Below are 19,252 nucleotides of genomic sequence, written 5' to 3' on the forward strand. Positions count from 1 at the left end.
AGGCTCTGAACCGCTTTGTGCGGGTTCGCAAGTTCCGCATGGAATCCCTGCGGTCAGTGGTGGCTGCCCTGGTTCCGGGGGAATTCATGGCCTCCATCGATTTGAAGGATGCGTACCTTCACATCCCGATTTTCGAGGGTCACCAAAGGTACCTGCGATTCGCCATTGCGGAGGATCATTACCAATTCGTGGCGTTACCTTTTGGTCTCGCCTCGGCTCCACGGGTTTTCACCAAGGTGCTTGCACCGGTTCTGGCTTTGTTGAGAGCCCAGGGCATCTCTGTCCTGGGGTATCTGGACGATATTCTGGTTCGGTCTGCGACCAGCCAGGGTCTGGAAAAGGACCTGTCCGTCACGATGCAAACTCTACAGGAGTTTGGTTGGACGATAAATTTTCCAAAATCGACGCTGGGTCCGTCGGTTCGTCTTCCCTACCTGGGAATGATCCTGGACTGGGTCCAGGCGAAGGTCTTCCTGCCGGACGACAAACTCCGGACTCTTCAGGAGGAAGTCAGGTCCCTCAGGGACGTTCCACACTCGTCACTGCGGACGTGCATGAGATGTCTGGGGTTGATGGTCTCGGCCTTCGAGGCGATCCCCTTTGCCCAGTTCCACACGCGGAGTCTCCAAGCGGAGATCCTGTCCAGGTGGGACGGGCGACCGCAATCTCTGGATCTTCAGATCTCGTTGAGCCATCGCACCAGAAGGGATCTTCTGTGGTGGCTCCAGTCCCCGATGGTGTCAGGGGGCAAGTCCTTTCGTCCTCTCTCGTGGACAGTGATCACCACGGATGCCAGCCTGTCGGGCTGGGGTGGTGTTCTGGGCGTTCTGTCCGCCCAGGGAACTTGGTTGGAGGGGGGAGTCCTCCCTTCCGATCAACATTCTGGAATTGCGTGCGATAAATCTCTGCCTTCGTCGTTGGACGGACCGGCTGCAGGGCTGTCCGGTTCGGGTGCAGACGGACAATGCCACGGCGGTGGCCTACATCAACCACCAAGGGGGCACCAGGAGTGCCCGAGCGGCTCGGGAAGTAGCCGACATTCTATCTTGGGCCGAGACTCACGTCCCGGCGATAACGGCAGTTCACATTCCGGGGGTGGAGAACTGGCAGGCGGACTATGTGAGTCGCCAGACCCTGGATCAGGGGGAATGGTCTCTCCATCCGGCTGTCTTCCAGATGTTGTGCGCGAAGTGGGGTCTTCCAGATGTGGACCTGTTCGCGTCTCGTCTGAACAACAAGGTGAAAAAGTTCGTGGCAAGGACGCGCGACCCTCGGGCAGACGCGTCGGACGCGTTGGTGGCCCCGTGGCATCAGTACCGACTGATGTATGCGTTTCCACCGATTCAATTGCTGTCCAGGTTCCTTCGCAGGTTGCACTCGGAACGCAGCTCAGTGATTCTTGTGGCACCGGACTGGCCTCGCCGGTCCTGGTACGCGGACCTCGTGAATCTGGCGGTCGACGCCCCGTGGCGTCTGCCTCTTCGAGACTATCTCCTGTCTCAAGGGCCGATATTCCATCCTGCTTTACAGTCGCTGGCTTTGACGGCCTGGCTGTTGAGACCGAGGTCCTGAAGGATAGGGGTCTCTCCCCTGAGGTCATTCACACTTTGATCAACGCGAGGAAGCCTTCCTCGGGGAAGGTCTATTACCGTACTTGGAAGGCCTATTTTGCCTGGTGTGAGTCCAGGGGGTTTTCACCTCGCACGTACTCGGTTTCTCAAGTGTTGTCCTTCCTTCAAACGGGTGTCAACCAGCGTTTGCCGCTGGCTACGGTCTAGTGTCAGGTGTCTGCGCTGGCCGTTCTTTTTCAACGTCCTGTGGCTTCTAACCCCTTGGTTGGCACTTTTGTTCAGGGGGTGCGACATCTGGTCCCTCCTAGGAGGGAACCTCTGCCTCCTTGGGATTTGAATCTTGTTCTCTCCGTGTTACAACGTGCTCCTTTTGAACAGATCAGGGAGATCTCGTTGTCTATGTTGTCCAAAAAGGTCGCCTTTTTGGTGGTGATCACTTCGGCTCGTAGAGTGTCGGAGCTGTCGGCTTTGTCCTGCAAGTCTCCGTATCTGGTTATTCATTTGGATAAGGTGGTCTTGCGACCTAACCCTTCTTTTCTTCCGAAGTGAGTTTCGGAATTTCATCTCAATGAGGATATTGTTTTGCCTTCGCTTTGCGCGAAGCCTAAGCATCCGAAGGAGGTGAGGTTGCACTCCTTGGATGTTGTTCGGGCGATAAGGGTTTACCTTAAATCGACTGAGTCTTTTCGCAAGACAGACTCTTTGTTTGTTCTTCCGGAAGGTCCTCGGAAGGGCATGGCGGCGTCGGCTTCTACCATCGCCAAATGGATCAGACAGACCATTGAACAGGCATATGCTTTGCAGGGAAAAGTTCCCCCTATGCCTGTGAAGGTGCACTCTACTAGATCTCTGAGTACGTCTTGGGCCTGTCGTCATGGGGCTTCTGTGGCCAGGTGTGTAAGGCGGCGACCTGGTCGACCGTGCACACTTTCACAAAATTCTATAAAGTGGATGTTCAGGCATCGGCAGATGCTTCCTTTGGCCGCAAGGTTCTTAGTGCGGCAGTTCCTTAGGGTCCCTTGTTTTGGACCCCTGGCTGTTTTGGGATACGTGTTTTATCCCTGGGTTATTTGCTTTTCCTGGGTTGTTGCTCCTGTTGAGCAAGTTTTTTTCATGTTGCCCAGCTGGTTTCCTTCCTTTGGTAAGGTTCCTTTCTTTGATGTGGAGACTGCGTTGCCTTACGGCGTGGCTGCATTTCCCATCCCTCATGTTTGCACTGCTTTGGGACGTCCCCATTGTGACGAATATGAAGATTGTGGCAACTGTCGGAGGACGTAAGAGAAAACGGAATTTTTGTAAAATCTTACCTGTAAAATTCCTTTCTCTGAGTCCTCCGACAGTCGCCGCCCCCGCCCCTCTTTTGGGGTTTGGTTATATACTCTACTGCTATTCCACTGAAACTGAGATATGGATGCAGGAAGTAGGAGGGTATTGACTGAGGGGACCACCCCCTCCTGGGGGTGGGATATGTTAAAAGCTTTAATGTTTAAACATATTCTGTTGCCTAGCTACTCCTTCGGAGCAAAGTCTAATACCCCATTGTGACGAATATGAAGATGGCGGCGACTGTCGGAGGACTCAGAGAAAGGAATTTTACAGGTAAGATTTTACAAAAATTCCGTTATTAACATTCTATGATGAAGTGAGCTGCCACCTAGATCACGGTAAGCCTGTGGATGTGGTGTATCTGGACTTTGCAAAGGCCTTTGACACCGTTCCCCATAAATGCTTACTGTTCAAACTAAGGAAGGTAGGTATGGACCATAAGGTGAGTACCTGGCTAGAAAACTGGCTCCAGGGGAGAGTGCAAAGGGTGGTAAATAATGGGGAGTACTCAGATTGGGCGGGTGTGGAAAGTGGGGTCCCCCAGGGTTCTGTCCTGGGACCAATCCTGTTTAATTTATTCATAAATGATCTAGAGTAGGGGATATCTAGTACAATCTCAGTATTTGCAGATGGTACTAAACCAAGCATGCCAATATCTTCTATGCAGGATGTGGAAACCTTACAAGCGGACCGGAACAAAATAATGGGGTGGGCAACTACATGGCAGATGAGGTTTAATGTTGGAAAAATGTAAAGTAATGCACTTGGGTGCCAGAAACCAGAAAGCAAGCTACTCACTAGGGGGGGAACCTCTGGGTGAATCTAAGATGGAAAAGGACCTGGGTACTAAAAAAGATGAATTGGTCTGGAGCCATCTGTACACCACCTCCATCCCGAAACAACAAGGGAAAAGAAAATTGGCCCGTGGGACTTTATATGAGGTGGGTACATGTGACTGGAAATCGCAAAAAAAATATGGGTAATTGAAAAATATATATTGATCTTTATTGCAAAAAATGCCAAGGACAATCATAAAATAATACACTTCATTGGAAATCTTGAAATACATGTATGACATATAATACATATAAATATTCAAAGAAGTACAAAACATCTTGATTGCAGAGATAAAAAACATATTGTATAATGTTTAACATTGCGTATAAGTATCATGCATCTATCCTGACGCGTTTCGCGAGTCACTGCTCACTTCTTCAAGAGAGAATGCATTGAAAAAAATGATAAATCTGAAAAAACGAAAAGGATAATAATTGGATTATGACTCAAACACCTATTGTTTGGAAAATATTTTGTAAGTCATGGGAAACTCAATGGGAGTACCCAATACTCACACTTCAGTAAGCTGGAATCAAGGAATGGATTTCCGTGTGGTAGCAGTGGGGTGAGTCTGGCCCGGGAGCTGAAGGGTCCCAGCGGACGACAATACAACGGAGTGGCCCATGAGAGGTAAGTGACAAATGTGTGGAGTAAACCATAGGCCTTCCATGTCTGTCCTAAAAATTAACAAATTACGGGTATAAATAATGTATGTAGTATATAGTATATCATGTATATAGAACGAAAACTGCGTAAAGAAATAATCAGATATTATGCACAGTGCAGGAAGGACTAGTATGATTGATACAGTAAAGTGATGAGGAATGTGACAGTGAGTGAAAGCTGTGAAAGAAGTGAATGAATAAGGTGTGGAGAAAAGAAAGTGACAATAAGTGAAGGAAAGTGTGAGAGATGGGGGTGGTGCAAAGGGAAATACCAAGGGGGAAGGCAAAGCTGACATCCAGCAATGGAGCAACCACAGTGATTGTATAAAGTGAGGATATGGGATAGTATATGAAGGGTGCCAAGGACCCACAAGATAGGGGATGAGAGAGAATAGTGCAATTGAGAGGAAAGTACTTACCAAGTAGAGTAGATGAAAAACAAGTGATGTGTGTGGGATAGGAAGGGGAGAAGTACCAAGAGTCATCCATTCCATGGGCATGGTCTGCCGATGTCGTCTGTGGGGCCCTAACGTCATACACCGGGTGCAGCAGAGGCAAGCATCTGCAACCTCGTGGGGGAGAGGACGCAACGATGCGGACCTCCCCCATCTATAACCCGTAGGTGTGTAGCACATAGACGTAATGACGCCGCGCACGAGCGCCGGCGTGACGTCAGGTGTGCGGCATGACGCCGATGTAGGGGTGGACCCGTCCGACTGGAAAGAAGGGCGGGTGCAGCAAGGGAGGAAGCTCCTCCCTCTTTCTACATCGCAGCTCCCAGGGCACAGGCATCTACCAAGCCAACCAACACGTTAGGGCCCCACAGACGACATCGGCAGACCATGCCCATGGAGTGGATGATTCTTGGTACTTCTCCCCTTCCTATCCCACACACGTCACTTGTTTTTCATCTACTCTACTTGTCAAGTACTTTACTCTCAATTGCACTATTCTCTCTCATCCCCTATCTTGTGGGTCCTTGGCACCCTTCATATACTATCCCATATTCTCACTTTATACAATCACTGTGGTTGCTCCATTGCTGGATGTCAGCTTTGCCTCCCCCCCTTGGTATTTCCCTTTGCACCACCCCCATCTCTCACACTTTCCTTCACTTATTGTCACTTTCTTTTCTCCACACCTTATTCATTCACTTCTTTCACAGCTTTCACTCACTGTCACATTCCTCATCACTTTACTGTATCAATCATACTAGTCCTTCCTGCACTGTGCATAATATCTGATTATTTCTTTACGCAGTTTTCGTTCTATATACATGATATACTATATACTACATACATTATTTATACCCGTAATTTGTTAATTTTTAGGACAGACATGGAAGGCCTATGGTTTACTCCACACATTTGTCACTTACCTCCCATGGGCCACTCCGTTGTATTGTCGTCCGCTGGGACCCTTCAGCTCCCGGGCCAGACTCACCCCACTGCTACCACACGGAAATCCATTCCTTGATTCCAGCTTACTGAAGTGTGAGTATTGGGTACTCCCATTGAGTTTCCCATGACTTACAAAATATTTTCCAAACAATATGTGTTTGAGTCATAATCCAATTATTATCCTTTACGTTTTTTCAGATTTATCATTTTTTTCAATGCATTCTCTCTTGAAGAAGCGAGCAGTGACTCGCGAAACGCGTCAGCATAGATGCATGATACTTATACGCAATGTTAAACATTATACAATATGTTTTTTATCTCTGCAATCAAGATGTTTTGTACTCCTATGAATATTTATATGTATTATATGTCATACATGTATTTCAAGATTTCCAATGAAGTGTATTATTTTATGATTGTCCTTGGCATTTTTTGCAATAAAGATCAATATATATTTTTCAATTACCCATATATTTTTTTGCAATTTCCAGTCACATGTACCCACCTCATATAAAGTCCCACGGGCCAATTTTCTTTTCCCAGGACCTGGGTACTGGTAGACAACAGGCTTGGCAGTGGCATGCAATTCCAAGCCGCTGCAAGCAAAGCCAACAGAATACTGGGATGTATAAAAAAGGGGATTCACTCCAGAAATAGAGATTATTCTCCCTCTCTACAAGACTCTGGTCCGGCCACATCTGGAGTATGCTGTCCAGTTCAGGGCACCGGTCCTCAGGAAGGATGTGCTGGAACAGGAAAGAGTCCAGAGAAGGGCAACAAAAATAATTAGGGGAATGGAGGACATCAGCTATGAGGAAAGACTACAAGCACTGAACTTATTCTCTCTGGAGAAGAGACCATTAAGGGGGGATATGATATCAATGTACAAATACTGTACTGGCGACCCTAGCATAAGGAACAAACTATTCAGAGAAAGGGAATACAATAAGACACGTGGCCACTCACTAAAACTAGAGGAAAGGCGGTTTAACCTTAAGGTACGTAGGGGATTCTTTACTGTCAGAGCAGTAAGGATGTGGAATTGAAAAGCAGCGCTATATAAAAAGTCCAGGTATAGGTAGGGTCCAGCTGATTGGTCTCCTTGAAGTGCCACCACCACCAGAGAGAGAGAGCAACCCCAATCACACTGCCGCTTACCGTCCCACTAATAAAAGAAGGCTCAAAGGTTCCACCAAACTGCTCCTCCAGAAATCCTCAGCGATTCCAGGATCAAGCCAATTAGGTGCGACTCCATACAGATGGTACAAGGCAGATTGATCACTCATATATACCAGAAAAAAGCAAAAAAGAAAACCATAGTGCAACACCTAATGAAACACCATTTAATTTCCTTATGCCAAATACATGCTTACAGGTAATAAGAGTAAAAAGAGCTTATCTGCCAGAAATGTTTGACCGCCAACGAGATGACCGCTGCTTCACTCCGTAGTGACGTCCCGCATCACAGGTCCCGCCCGACGCGGCGTTTCGTCCAATGTTAGACTTCTTCCGGGGCGTTCGCGGTCATCTCGTTGGCGGTCAAACATTTCTGGCAGATAAGCTCTTTTTACTCTTATTACCTGTAAGCATGTATTTGGCATAAGGAAATTAAATGGTGTTTCATTAGGTGTTGCACTATGGTTTTCTTTTTTGCTTTTTTCTGGTATATATGAGTGATCAATCTGCCTTGTACCATCTGTATGGAGTCGCACCTAATTGGCTTGATCCTGGAATCGCTGAGGATTTCTGGAGGAGCAGTTTGGTGGAACCTTTGAGCCTTCTTTTATTAGTGGGACGGTAAGCGGCAGTGTGATTGGGGTTGCTCTCTCTCTCTGGTGGTGGTGGCACTTCAAGGAGACCAATCAGCTGGACCCTACCTATACCTGGACTTTTTATATAGCGCTGCTTTTCAATTTTATACTGTTTTTATGTTTTATCCAGCATATGTGCAGCAGCTGTTTTTTATTTAATAGACCCAAGCGCAGTTTTTTGTTATATTTTTTTAAGGATGTGGAATTCTCTTCCGCAAACATCATATCAGCAGGGAGCATCGATAGTTTCAAAAAACTATTAGATGGGCACCTTAAAGACCACAACATACAGGGGTATACAATGTACGGTTAACAGCAAATACACACATCATAGGTTGAACTGGATGGACTGATGTCTTTTTTCAACCTCACTAACTATGTAACAGGACTGTTTGAAAATTAGTCTTCATGTATTTTTCTGCCCAATGCAGCCGTTTCTGCTTGTGAGCATTGGTTAGTGGTGGCCAAATAGAAGGTTTATGCACAGTTGGAAGACTCTGGAGGACTCTACACCTTGATGTCCGTGGGACTCCAGAGGCACCAGCAGCTTCAAATATCTGTTTTCTGCTATGTAATGGTATTTTAGCAGCTGCTCTCTTGATCCGATGCATGGATCTGACAGAAATCTTCCTCAATATGCCTTTATCTGCACAAACCCATCTGTGCTCTGAATCAGCCACAAATCTCTTAATAGTGCGATGATCATGCTTAAGTTTTCGTGAAATATCTAATCTATTTAATAATTTGGAACACCCTCCTTTAGTAGTTGTTCCTTAAATTGGGCTCCCCTGGCAACCTAATTATCAGAGGTGTCCGAGATTGTTTTCAGTGATCAAAAGAGCCCTGAGACACAATGCCATCCATGAGTTTAACTGAAAAACAAAATATTTAAGCTTTGTGACACTAAAATAGAATTTGCATAATAATTTGGAACAGGGTGTAGTACGGCTGGTTGCCGATGCTCCTTGGGGACTTCCTCTCAGGGAAGATCTGCTGTCCCAAGGGCCAATCTTCCATCCTGCCTTTAAGTTGCTGGCTTTAACGTCTTGGCTGTTGACCGCCAGGTGCTGAAGGGTGGAGGTTTGTTTGAATCGGTGATTCCTACGCTGTTAAAAGCTTGGAAATTTGCCTCTAGGAAGATCTACCATCATACGTGGAAGACTCACATTGCGTGGTGCGAGTATCTTGGGGTTCATCCTCATTCCTTCTCGGTGGATCTGGTCTTAACCTTCCTTGAACAAAAATCGGCCTGGAGTACCCTCAAGGGCCAGGTATCGGGTTTTAGCGTTTTTTTTTTTTCTCCTCTCACCTTCCAGGATGGCAACACATGAGAGGTGAGAGGCTCCACCCTACAGGAAACACCATTAGTTCACAGTTGTTAAAAGGCCCTACCCTTACCCTTGTCCCTCAGTTGATTGTGTTTCTCCTAAAAAAACTTTTTTTTTTTCTCTGACCTGAAGACTCTGTGTTGGATGGTCCCCCTGTAAGGCAGGTTCAGCAATGCCTGTGAGCCTTTTGGGCTTCTCACAGGTCACCCCAGGATACAGTGGTGGTCCCTCCAGAGCCTGTTGCCTGCTTTTCAGCAGGGGTCTCCTCCAGTCCTCCATGCCATTCAGCCAGTATTCGAAAAAACCGCTGGACGTAGCGGCGGCTTGGAGGAGGAACCAATGCGCTCCAAGCCTCGCTTTCAAACCGGAACTTCCGGTTTGTGCAGGAAAGGCGGGGCGTGTACAGTGCGACCCGGAAGAGGGAAGCGAGTATGGAGGAGACGCCGGACCCGCATAGCGTCGGTAAGGCAGACTCTCCAGCCGAAAGGAGCCAGAAAGGTGCTAAAGATATGAAACCCGCCGCAACCCACCTCATGGAGAAGGGAAGGTTGCTGCAGACAAGAGAAAATTGGAGTCTGGTAATTGCCGTTTTCTCCTGGTTGGGGCTAATACCAGTGTCAGGCTTAGTCCCTGGTAGTTCCCATGCTCTCCCCATCGGGGGCCTGTAACCAAGGTATTATGGGGCAGGAGGAGTGATTTTATGTTTATCTACTCTTACCTTGCAAAATCCACAGGTGGAACCCAGGAGGCCTCTGATAAAGCACCCGCAGTATCCCCTAGCACTAACGCCTCTAAAAAATGTGGTAATTTCGGAGAGAGACTGCCCAGATCTCACACCAAGCCCTTTTGTTGCAGGTGTATTCACAAACTGGCTGGTAAAGCGGCCTTGGGGTTGATGAAAGATTTCCTTAAGTCTGTGCAGGAAGAAATGCTAGCCACTGTCCAGTCCTTCCGCACCTCTGTAGCTTTCCCCCAGGTAACAGAGCCGGGTGAGCTAACCCCTAAAGAGGGCCCTTCTTCTCAGGAGAGTTTGTTTTCCAAGGCAGGCCCATCTGCTTTTCTGCCTGGTTTGCAGGGTCTCCCCCCTGCTTAAGCAAGAGAAGAGGAAGACCTATGGAAAAAAGTCAGGCTAAGTCTCAGCTAAGCTCCGAGGAGGAGGTTGATGTGGATCCAGATAGTGAGACAGAGGAGACCAAAAATCTGTTTGGTCTGGAAAATCTGGAGGAACTCCTTCAAGCTGTTTATGCTATAGATGAAATCCCAGAACCCCCCCCCAAGGAGACCTCAGCTCAGGATAAGATGTATGAAGGACTGGTTAAAAATCAATCTAAAGTATTTCCTGTTCACCAATCTTTGAAAGATTTAATTCTCTAGGAATGGGAGTTTCCTGAAAGTGGTTTGGTTAGACCAAAGGCGTGAAAAAGGAGAGTCCCTTTTAGGGAGGAAGAGGTGCAAAAATTCCTAAAGAATCCAAAATTGGACGCCTCCCTGTCTCAAGTGACTAAGAGGTCGGACCTCTCTTTTGAGGACACAGGGAATACAAGAGATGCCATGGACCGTAAGTCAGAATCTCTGTTAAAGAAAGCCTGGGATGCCAACTCATCCACTATGGCTCCAGCACTGGCTGCAACCTGTGTTGCTATTAATGCATATTTTTGGATAGAAAAGCCTACAGAACACCTTTTACAGGGAAATAAGTCCCAGGACCTGCTGGATTCCCTTTCAGTTATAGGGAAAGCTGTCGCCTACTTGGCCGATGCAGCAGTCGAGTCAGTAATGGCCTCAGCTAAGACTGGAGCTCTCATTAATTCAGCTAGGAGAGCTAGGAGGGTTAAAGCTTGGGAAGGCGACTTTACTTCAAAGGTGAAGCTCTGTGGGCTACCTTTTTGAAGTGTCCGTACTGTTTGGCTCAGGCCTGGATGAAGTATTGTCCAGGTCCTCTGAGAAAGGGAAGAAATTTCCTAGCAAGCCCAAAAGGAAAAGATATAGGAAATTTTTTTGTGGCTCCCCTGGACCAAAGTCAACAGAGAGCCAAAAAAGAGCCCAATAAGAAGTGGGGCTCTCTCCTGGAGCGCAAGGGGGTAACCATCAACCCTTTTGCTGAAGAGACTACCTTTTCCACCTTTTCTCTTGGAAGGAAAAGACTTTGTACCCGCAAGTCTATGTGGTACCCTAAATAGGTCTGAACCTGGGCTGGCTCCAGGTATGACTTTTCCATGCTGATCAACCAGCCTAGCGTTTGTCGGACTGTTACACCTTCTGGGTGTTTGATCTCGCTTGATCCGCTGATGGACCAAAAATCAGTAGATCGTCCAGGTAAGGAATCAAAGCTATTCCCTGAAGATGAAGATAGGCAACCGCCTCTGCCAGGATCTTGGTAAAAATCCTTTGACTGGCTGCTAGACCAAAGGGGAGTGCCCTGAACTGCCAATGTGCAGTCCCTTCCTCTGTGACCACAGCAAATCTCAGAAAGGCCTAGTGTTCCGGATGAAATGGAACATGCAGATAGGCATCCCTGAGATCTAGAGTAGTCAAACACATCTTTCAACAGGTTTTAGCGGACTGTATAAATACCTTCCATTGAAAACCTCTTGTACTCTAGGAACTTGTTTAAGTTTCTGAGGTTTATGATAAGGCGGTATTTTCCCAAGGGCTAAAAGCCTTGGTAAAGCTGATCTTCTGGCACGTGAACTATCACTAGTTGTTCTGCCAGTTCTTAAATCCCATTCAAAAGGGCTCTTTTTTTTTTTTTTTTTTTTTTTTTTTTTTAGTACATCCTTTGGAGGATGAGTCAAAGTCACTTCTAGTGAGGGTATGGATGAAAATTCTAGGCGGTAGCCTTCCTGAATGAGGTGATAAATGTATGGCCTGACTAAAAATTTCCACTGGGATATGAAATAAGACAGTCTGACCCCACTTTGTAATATTATGTGAGAAGTGCGCAGGATACAGTATGATAAAGCTGCAAACCTAAAATAATATAGTGACAGTGAAGGAAAATAGGCGCGCTAAACTCATACAAAGTGTTCCCTGAGAGGGAGGTAAATCACAACGTGATTAAATAATTAATATAAAATTGTGACAAAAATATTCATTACAGCAAAGTATAAATATGATATAACGTGCCCTAGTGCATCAACTGAGCAACCAATAGTGAAGTAAAATACACTCTTTAAAGTAATAGTGAAACTTGAATAAAAAGTCCAATCCAAACACAAAGTCCAAGTGATGTTGTAAATGAGATGAACTCCTTAGTGAAAAAATCCACAGCAAATTAGAGTGCAAATGATCCCACCACCATATCTGGGTTGGCTCCTTACCAGAAAGATGGAAATGTAAGGGCGTAAAAGTAACACAAATCCAGATATAAGAAACCCACGATGGATCCCTGAAACCACATTTAAGGAGAGGATATGCCTCTTACCAGAAAACTCTTGGGTAAGGGCTTAATCACACACTCTCTTGGGAATGGATGGTATCCCTTCTTTGGTCCCTAGGTCTGGATGTGTTCCCTCCGGTGCCTGAGGTTATCTCGCAGTGTCCCAGAAATAAAAAATCGTGCAATAGTGTAGTACCTTACAGACTATTTAATCGTAAAATACATGGTACACTTACATAAGACGACTTGTTTTGGGGCACAAAAGGCACAGCAATGGAGAGAAGAGGCCGCGGCCGACTGCAGCGAGGTCCGCGGCGATGAGTGATGACGTTGCGGCGCTCCTTTCTGATGCGTTTCCTCCAAGAGGACGTCAACGGAGATAGGAGAATCTCCTATCTCCGTTGACGTCCTCTTGGAGGAAACGCGTTAGAAAGGAGCTCCGCAACGTTCCTGCCTAAGAGTTCCTGGGCTCATGTCAGCCAGCATCCCAGCAGTTGGTTGGGCGCAGCTACACTCAAGAGACCTTCAATTCTTCTACCTTTCCTCCTGGGACAAAAAGGTTGAGTCCCTGGACAAAAGGATAATCCTCACCCCTCAGGTAAAAACCTCCCTGCAGTAATGGTCAATACCAAGCAATTTAGAAAAGGGCAGAGTTCCATTTCAGGCATTGAAATTCAGGTCTGCTCTGTCAATGCTACAACAGTAGCTTACCTCAATCACCAAGGAGGGTACCAGGTCCAGACCCCTGTTGGTACTAGCCCAGGAAATCCTAGGCTGGGCCAAAGGAAGAGTGATCTCCCTGTTGGCCATTCACATAAAAGGGGAAAGCAACTGGGAAGCAGATTTCCTCAGTCGCCATCCAATAAGACAAGGAGAATGGGAGCTAAATCCCAAGGTATTTCAGACACTAGTCCAAAAATTCAGCTGCCCAGAAGTAGACCTATTTGCCAGCCTACAAAACAGAAAGGTAAGGAGTTTCTTTTCCCTTTCACGGGAAAGAGGGACATTTTGCCTGGATGCTCTGGCCCAGATATGGCAGTTCAAGTTAGCCTATGCTTTTCCACCTCTAACTCTTATACCTCGAGTTTTAAAGAAACTCAGTCGTTCCTCGGGCCTTCGCCTCCTTCTGATTGCGCCATGGTGGCCAAGGAGGGCGTGGTTTGCAACCCTGAAAGCGTTTTTGGTGGTACCTCCTTGGAAGCTTCCGAACCTCCCAAACCTGCTATTGGAGGGACCAGTTTGGCACCCCAAGCCGGAGTTCTTCCAGTTGACGGCCTGGATAGTGAGCGCCAAATCCTTAGATTAAAGAGCTGCTCAGACAGAGTGATAGACACACTCCTGAGCCAGAAACCTATAACGAAGAAAATATACTTAAAAGTTTTTGGAAAACATTTTGTACTTGGCATAGGCAGAAGCAAATTTCCTCCGCCTCTGTCACTATAATCCTGGATTTCCTACAAGATGGGGTAGAAAAGGGTTTGGCGGTTAACGCCCTTCGGGTACAAATACCAGCTCTCTGTTTTTCTAGACGCAAGACTTGTAAAATAACCTTTAGTTAAAAGATTTTTGATGGCCAGGGATAGAGCTACCTCTGTCACGTTCCCTCCTTGGGACCAGACTAGGGTTCTAGAGGCGTTATCTAAAAGCCCTTTTGAACCTATAGAATAGATTCCCTTTAAGTTTGTCCCTAAAACTAGCTTTCCTATTAGCTGTCACGACAGCCAGAAGGGTAGGGGACTTACAAGGTCTTTCAGTTAAAGAACCATTTATGTTGATCTTCCAGATAGGATTATTCTCACGCCAGATCCCCCTATATCTGCCCAAGGTAGCATCTTCCTTTCACAGGAAGCAGGAAATAATTCTACCATCCTTTCGTGATAATCCTAGAAATAAAATGTTATTGTTTAGATGTGAGGAGATGCCTCCTCACTTATTTACAGAGGACCAGGGAGTTTAGGAGATCTAATCACCCTTTGATACTCTATTCTGGGCCAAGAAAAGGACTGCAAGCGTCAAAACCTTCAGTCTCTAGGTGGATCAGGCAAGCCATACCATGTCTTATGAGGTTTCAGGTGTTCCTGCACCAGCAAAACTGAAAGCACACTCAACCAGTGCACTGGCAACCTCCTGGGCTGAAAAAGCGGGAGCCTCCTGGGAACAGATTCCTAGTGCAGCCACCTGGTCCAGCCATGACACGTTTCTGAAGCACTACCGAGTGGACGTGCTGTCTCAGCAAGACCTAGCCTTTGGCCGAAAGGTACTACAGGCGATGGTCCCACCCTAAGGTAGGCCTGTGGTTACTTTATTTTCCTCTTGTGTAGCCATCCTGGAAGGTGAAAGGAGAAAACTGTCCATTAGACTTACCGGTAACAGTGTTTCTACGAACCTTCCAGGACAGCAGGCCTACTTCCCGCCCTGTTAAAAGGGTGAGGAAAGAAGGTAATCAATAGGTGGTAAGTGCCTAAATGATTATACATCCCTTCTGAATCGGTTGGAGAACTACTTTTTTAAAACTGAGAGACAAGGGGAAGGGTGGGGCCTTTTAACAACTGTGAACTGATTGTGTTTCCTGTAGGGTGGAGCCTCTCCTCTCTCATGTGTTGCAGTCCTGGAAGGTTCGTAGAAACACCATTACTGGTAAGTCTAACGGACGTTTTCTCCAATGACCTTTGGCCACACACTCTCTGGTGCGTACCTTTTCTGCATGGTGTCCGAAATTTGGTTCCTTCAGTGCGGGCTCCATTGCCGCCCTAGAATTTTAATATGGTGCTTTCAGCTCTACTGAAGCTCCTCTTTGGAAATTTCTAGGAGGTTTCCCTGCTTACATTGCCCCAGAAGGTGGCTAACATCTCTGCATGCAGGGTGTCGACACTGACGGTATTATCCTGTCGTCTACCTTATGGTGCTTCACAAGGATAAGGTGGTGCTTTGCCTCTGTCCATTATTTTTTCTTAAGGCAGTCTCTGACTGTCACTTGAATGAAAACATTGTGTTGCTTTCCCTGTGTCCCAGGCTTAAACATCTGAAGGAGATTTCCTTGCATGTCTTGGATGTGATCCAAGCAATTAGGGTGTACCTGGCAGCTACGGAGACTGTTAGGAATTCAGACTCTATTTGCACTCACGGATGGACCTCAAAAAGGGTTGCCCCTTCTTTTGCGACCATTTCCAGATGGATCAGAGAGGCGGTGGTTCAGGCCTATTGCATCAGGGGTCAAGTTCCTCCTTTCTCTGTTTAGGCGCACTCTACTACGGTGCTTAGTCTCTCCTGCACTTTCCGTCTTCAAGTGTCACTGACGCAGGTTTTGCAAGGCGGCCACCAAAGTTTTACGTGAAGTGGTTGTGTTGGCATCTGCGGATGCTTCTTTTGGCTGCAAGGTTTTGCTGGCTGCTGTTTAGAGGACCTGGTCTTCTTTGAGGGTGTATTGTTTTTCAGGTGAGTTCCAGTTGTTTATGGTTGAGCTCTTTTTTTTCTGATGTTTTCCCACCCCTCGTGTTTAACACTGCTTTGGGATGTCCCAATGGTTAAGAAGAATAAGGAGCTGTGTCGGTCAATGAACGAAAGAGCAAATGTGATTTTTGACTTACCATAAAATCCATTTCTCTGATGTTCATTGACGGACACAGCACCCACCCCTCTGTGGAGTTGGCTTTCTTCTGACAATGCTTGTAACAAAACTGGCTGCCTATAGCCGAGCGTGGGTGTATACCCCCTGGGACTTCCCATAGGAGTAGTCTAGCTTTTTCCTGCCTAGTGTCCTACTCCTGTAGGGGGCAGTATATCCCAATGGTTAAGAAGAATCAGGAGCTGTGCCTGTCAATGAACATGAGAGAAATTAATTTTACAGTAAGTCAAAAATCTCATTATTCCTTACACACTAGTTGGCTAATTCCTATTGCTTGTTGTCAAAGCCTTGCTTTATTGGGTGTATTTATAAAAAAAAATCTCAGAGCTGTTCATCCTGCAAAACTAAATTTCATTCTGTGAAGCTGCTGGAAAAATTGAACGTTACTAAGCTATTTACTGGGTGAATTGCTAACAAAACTGGTTTTGGCTGAATTGGCTGATCTCTCTAGTTCTCAACCTGGAGAGATCCAGCTTAGATGTTCTTTTCTCATACCAATAGCGTGACTGAGAAAAATACCACACCATGGCCACTACATGGAGCTGATGGATCATTGGAAATAAATACTTCTACTCATTCACAGTATGAAAAGCTCTGCAATTTATTTATTTTTAATCCATAAACCCTTATGTGTAACAGGAACAATAGGGCTTGCTATGTCCTTTATTTAATCTTTAAAGGAAAATTCCAGAGAAACAAGAAAAAAATATGGTAAATAGATCAAGGTAATCGAGAAACCAAGAGACCCTTTTGTACTTCCAATTTACTGTCCTGTGATCCACACAAAGTATACTTAACCAGAGATAATAGGACTCAGTGGAATGAACTCTGATAAGGCTAGATATCCATGAATAGCTGACAATTTTCTTGACTATATATTTCACATTTGTAAACTGGATCACGGGTATACTGGATTAATTTCTAATAAAACTGCTTTTGGCTGGATTGGCTGATCTCTCTCGTTCTCAACAGCTATGTGATTTTTCAGTGCATGACTCATTGTGTGTACCCATGAAGCTAACATGCTAAATTGGACCAAATCTGGATGTAGTTTGCCTTCAACCCCTGCTCCAAAGTATGTCCACATTTGGTCTTTCCAGACCAAAGAAGCACAGAGATCAGGCGACCAGTGGTCTGGCATTAGTAATGTGATCAGTTTTTCAGCCGTGTTAACCATATTTGATATACTGTATGTAACCAACATTCAACATTTTCCTGTTGCATTTATCTGAATTCCTTTTCTCTGTTATTTTTAGTTTCCTTCTGCCTACAACAGTCATGTTCCACTCACATTGTCAAGCTTCGACGGTCCATCTACTCCAGGACCCTTTACTCCTGATTTGCAAAAGTCCTAGCAGATGCCAAGGACAAAGGGGAAAATCTGCATCCTTTTATATTTTTCTGTCAAGTTTGATTTCATCTGCAGTTTTGGAATACCTTTGCACCTGGGAATTACCATGCCAATATTTTATTAATTAACCCAAGGTTATTGCAGATTCACAAAATTTTGAATCTGCCGGAATCCATTCGCTCTTTTCCAAGATTAGAGAATTGCCATTCTCCTTGCACTTTTTACAGTGAATGAAATGGAGCAGTGAACAAACCCCAGAAAGAGCACTTTTTTTTTTGCAGAATTTTGATTTAATGATTACAAGTGGGATCATTTTTTAGTATAATTCCAATTGGCAAATGCCTTAATTTTATAAACTGCTTTTATGAAAGAGCAGCTATTGGATATGTTTTTATATAACCTGAAAAAATTGGAGTTTTTAAAACCAGTTCCACATGCTTGGAAATATTGAGTGCATTGTACAGAAATAGCACTTTTTTTTGTATCTTAAATACTTCTAAGTGACAATTCAGAAACTCAATGCACTTAAGTTGATCGGAACCCAAAGGGAAGAAGCAGACCTTCCGAGAATGTCATACAGTTTACCACTGAACAAATATTAAGAAAAAAAAAAAGGGATCTTCTAGGCTTTCAGGAAATAACAAGTGTGAAACTGAGTGCAATTCAGTTATTCTAAAATCTGCAAGTTCACAGATACAATCACAGTCCACTTGCAAGAAACTTTTCATGCATATTTGGTTAACAAAATTGAAAATGGAATGGACTTCATTATGTGATTGACATCAGACAACATTTTTTATTTTGTCAACATGAATCCTGATATGTCATACCTGCAAGAAAGTGTGCCTGTTTAACATTTTCTGTAGTCTGCTGCAAATTATTACCCTCATTGTTTTTTCTACTGTAAGATCTATGCAAAACACTAAAATATTAGTGTTTAAGATATATACACATTTTTTTTTCCTTTATAGATTTTAAGAACAGGTGTGTAGGCTGTTCATCTCTGCACCAGCTGAAGCATGAATGTGCAATTTTTTGTTTTACAGAGACAAAACCTACTGTGTCCTAAGAGGGTTGTGTTTTTTTTTTTTTTTAAATATGATCTTAGGCCTCTTGCACACCGCAGCTTCAAAAAGCTCAGTACAGCTTTTTTTTTTTCTTTGCTACAATACAGCCAATTATTTGTAATGTGTCTATGCACACAGGCCTGTAAATCCGTTAAAAAAAAAAAACGGAAAAATTGCATTTTTGGTCAGTAAATTACGCCTCATGCGTGCAAATGCACACAAATACGCGCGAATGCTCATTTGCATATTGTAAAGAACGAGAACGCGTGAACGCATATATGTGAAAATGCACGCAAATACATTTTAAAAAACGGCCTGAAATTACGTTTGAAAAAGTAGATGTTCAAACAGGCGTATCTTGCAATAGGCCTTGAGCAGGTGATAAGGGGACACATGCTACTGTCTGTTGGTGAATCTAAAGGAGATGTAGACCAGCTATGCTAAACAATCTGTTCAATTTATTTCCCTTGCAGTTCGCACTTGAACTATAGAACTGTAAAATTTATTTTATATTTATCAACAAGTAGATGGGTTTGTGTGTGTCCAACTTTATAATGGCCATTGTTGACTGACACTGCTTCGTGATCAGAAAATTTATTACTTCTGGCTTTGTGCTCTATACCTCCTTAGTGATAATCTGTGGAAATGTTTAAGGGAACTTAAAGCGTGAGTTCCACCCTGGGAAAGTTTTTTTTAATAAAAATACCCCCGGGACAGTCAGGGCTAGTGCATTCCACAATGGGCTATCCTCTGATCTGTCCCGGGTTGCACTTACCTTTTAGAAGAAATACTTACCTTGAAAATGTATTGTCCAGCACTGCCATCTTAGATGTGGGCAGCTTGAAGCCAGCGCAATCTTCTTCTGTGTCCTCTTCCCTCTTCTTCGGTCCCA

At 45.1% G+C, this 19,252-nt stretch overlaps 1 protein-coding gene across 1 annotated transcript in view; it reads left to right on the plus strand.

Moving 5' to 3' along the window:
• The window catches only part of ELK4 (ETS transcription factor ELK4), a 135,981-nt gene extending 118,136 nt beyond the window's left edge, over positions 1-17,845 (plus strand). Inside the window, exon 5 of the mRNA XM_082247808.1 lies at positions 17,199-17,845. Within this exon, the coding sequence (XP_082103934.1) occupies positions 17,199-17,297 (99 nt within the window). The 3' untranslated portion in view covers positions 17,298-17,845. The remainder of the gene's footprint in view (positions 1-17,198) is intronic.
• The last annotated feature ends 1,407 nt before the right edge of the window (positions 17,846-19,252 follow it).

Source organism: Pelophylax lessonae (genome assembly GCF_965119305.1).
Source record: "Pelophylax lessonae genome assembly, chromosome: 2".
NCBI classification, from domain to species: domain Eukaryota; kingdom Metazoa; phylum Chordata; class Amphibia; order Anura; family Ranidae; genus Pelophylax; species Pelophylax lessonae.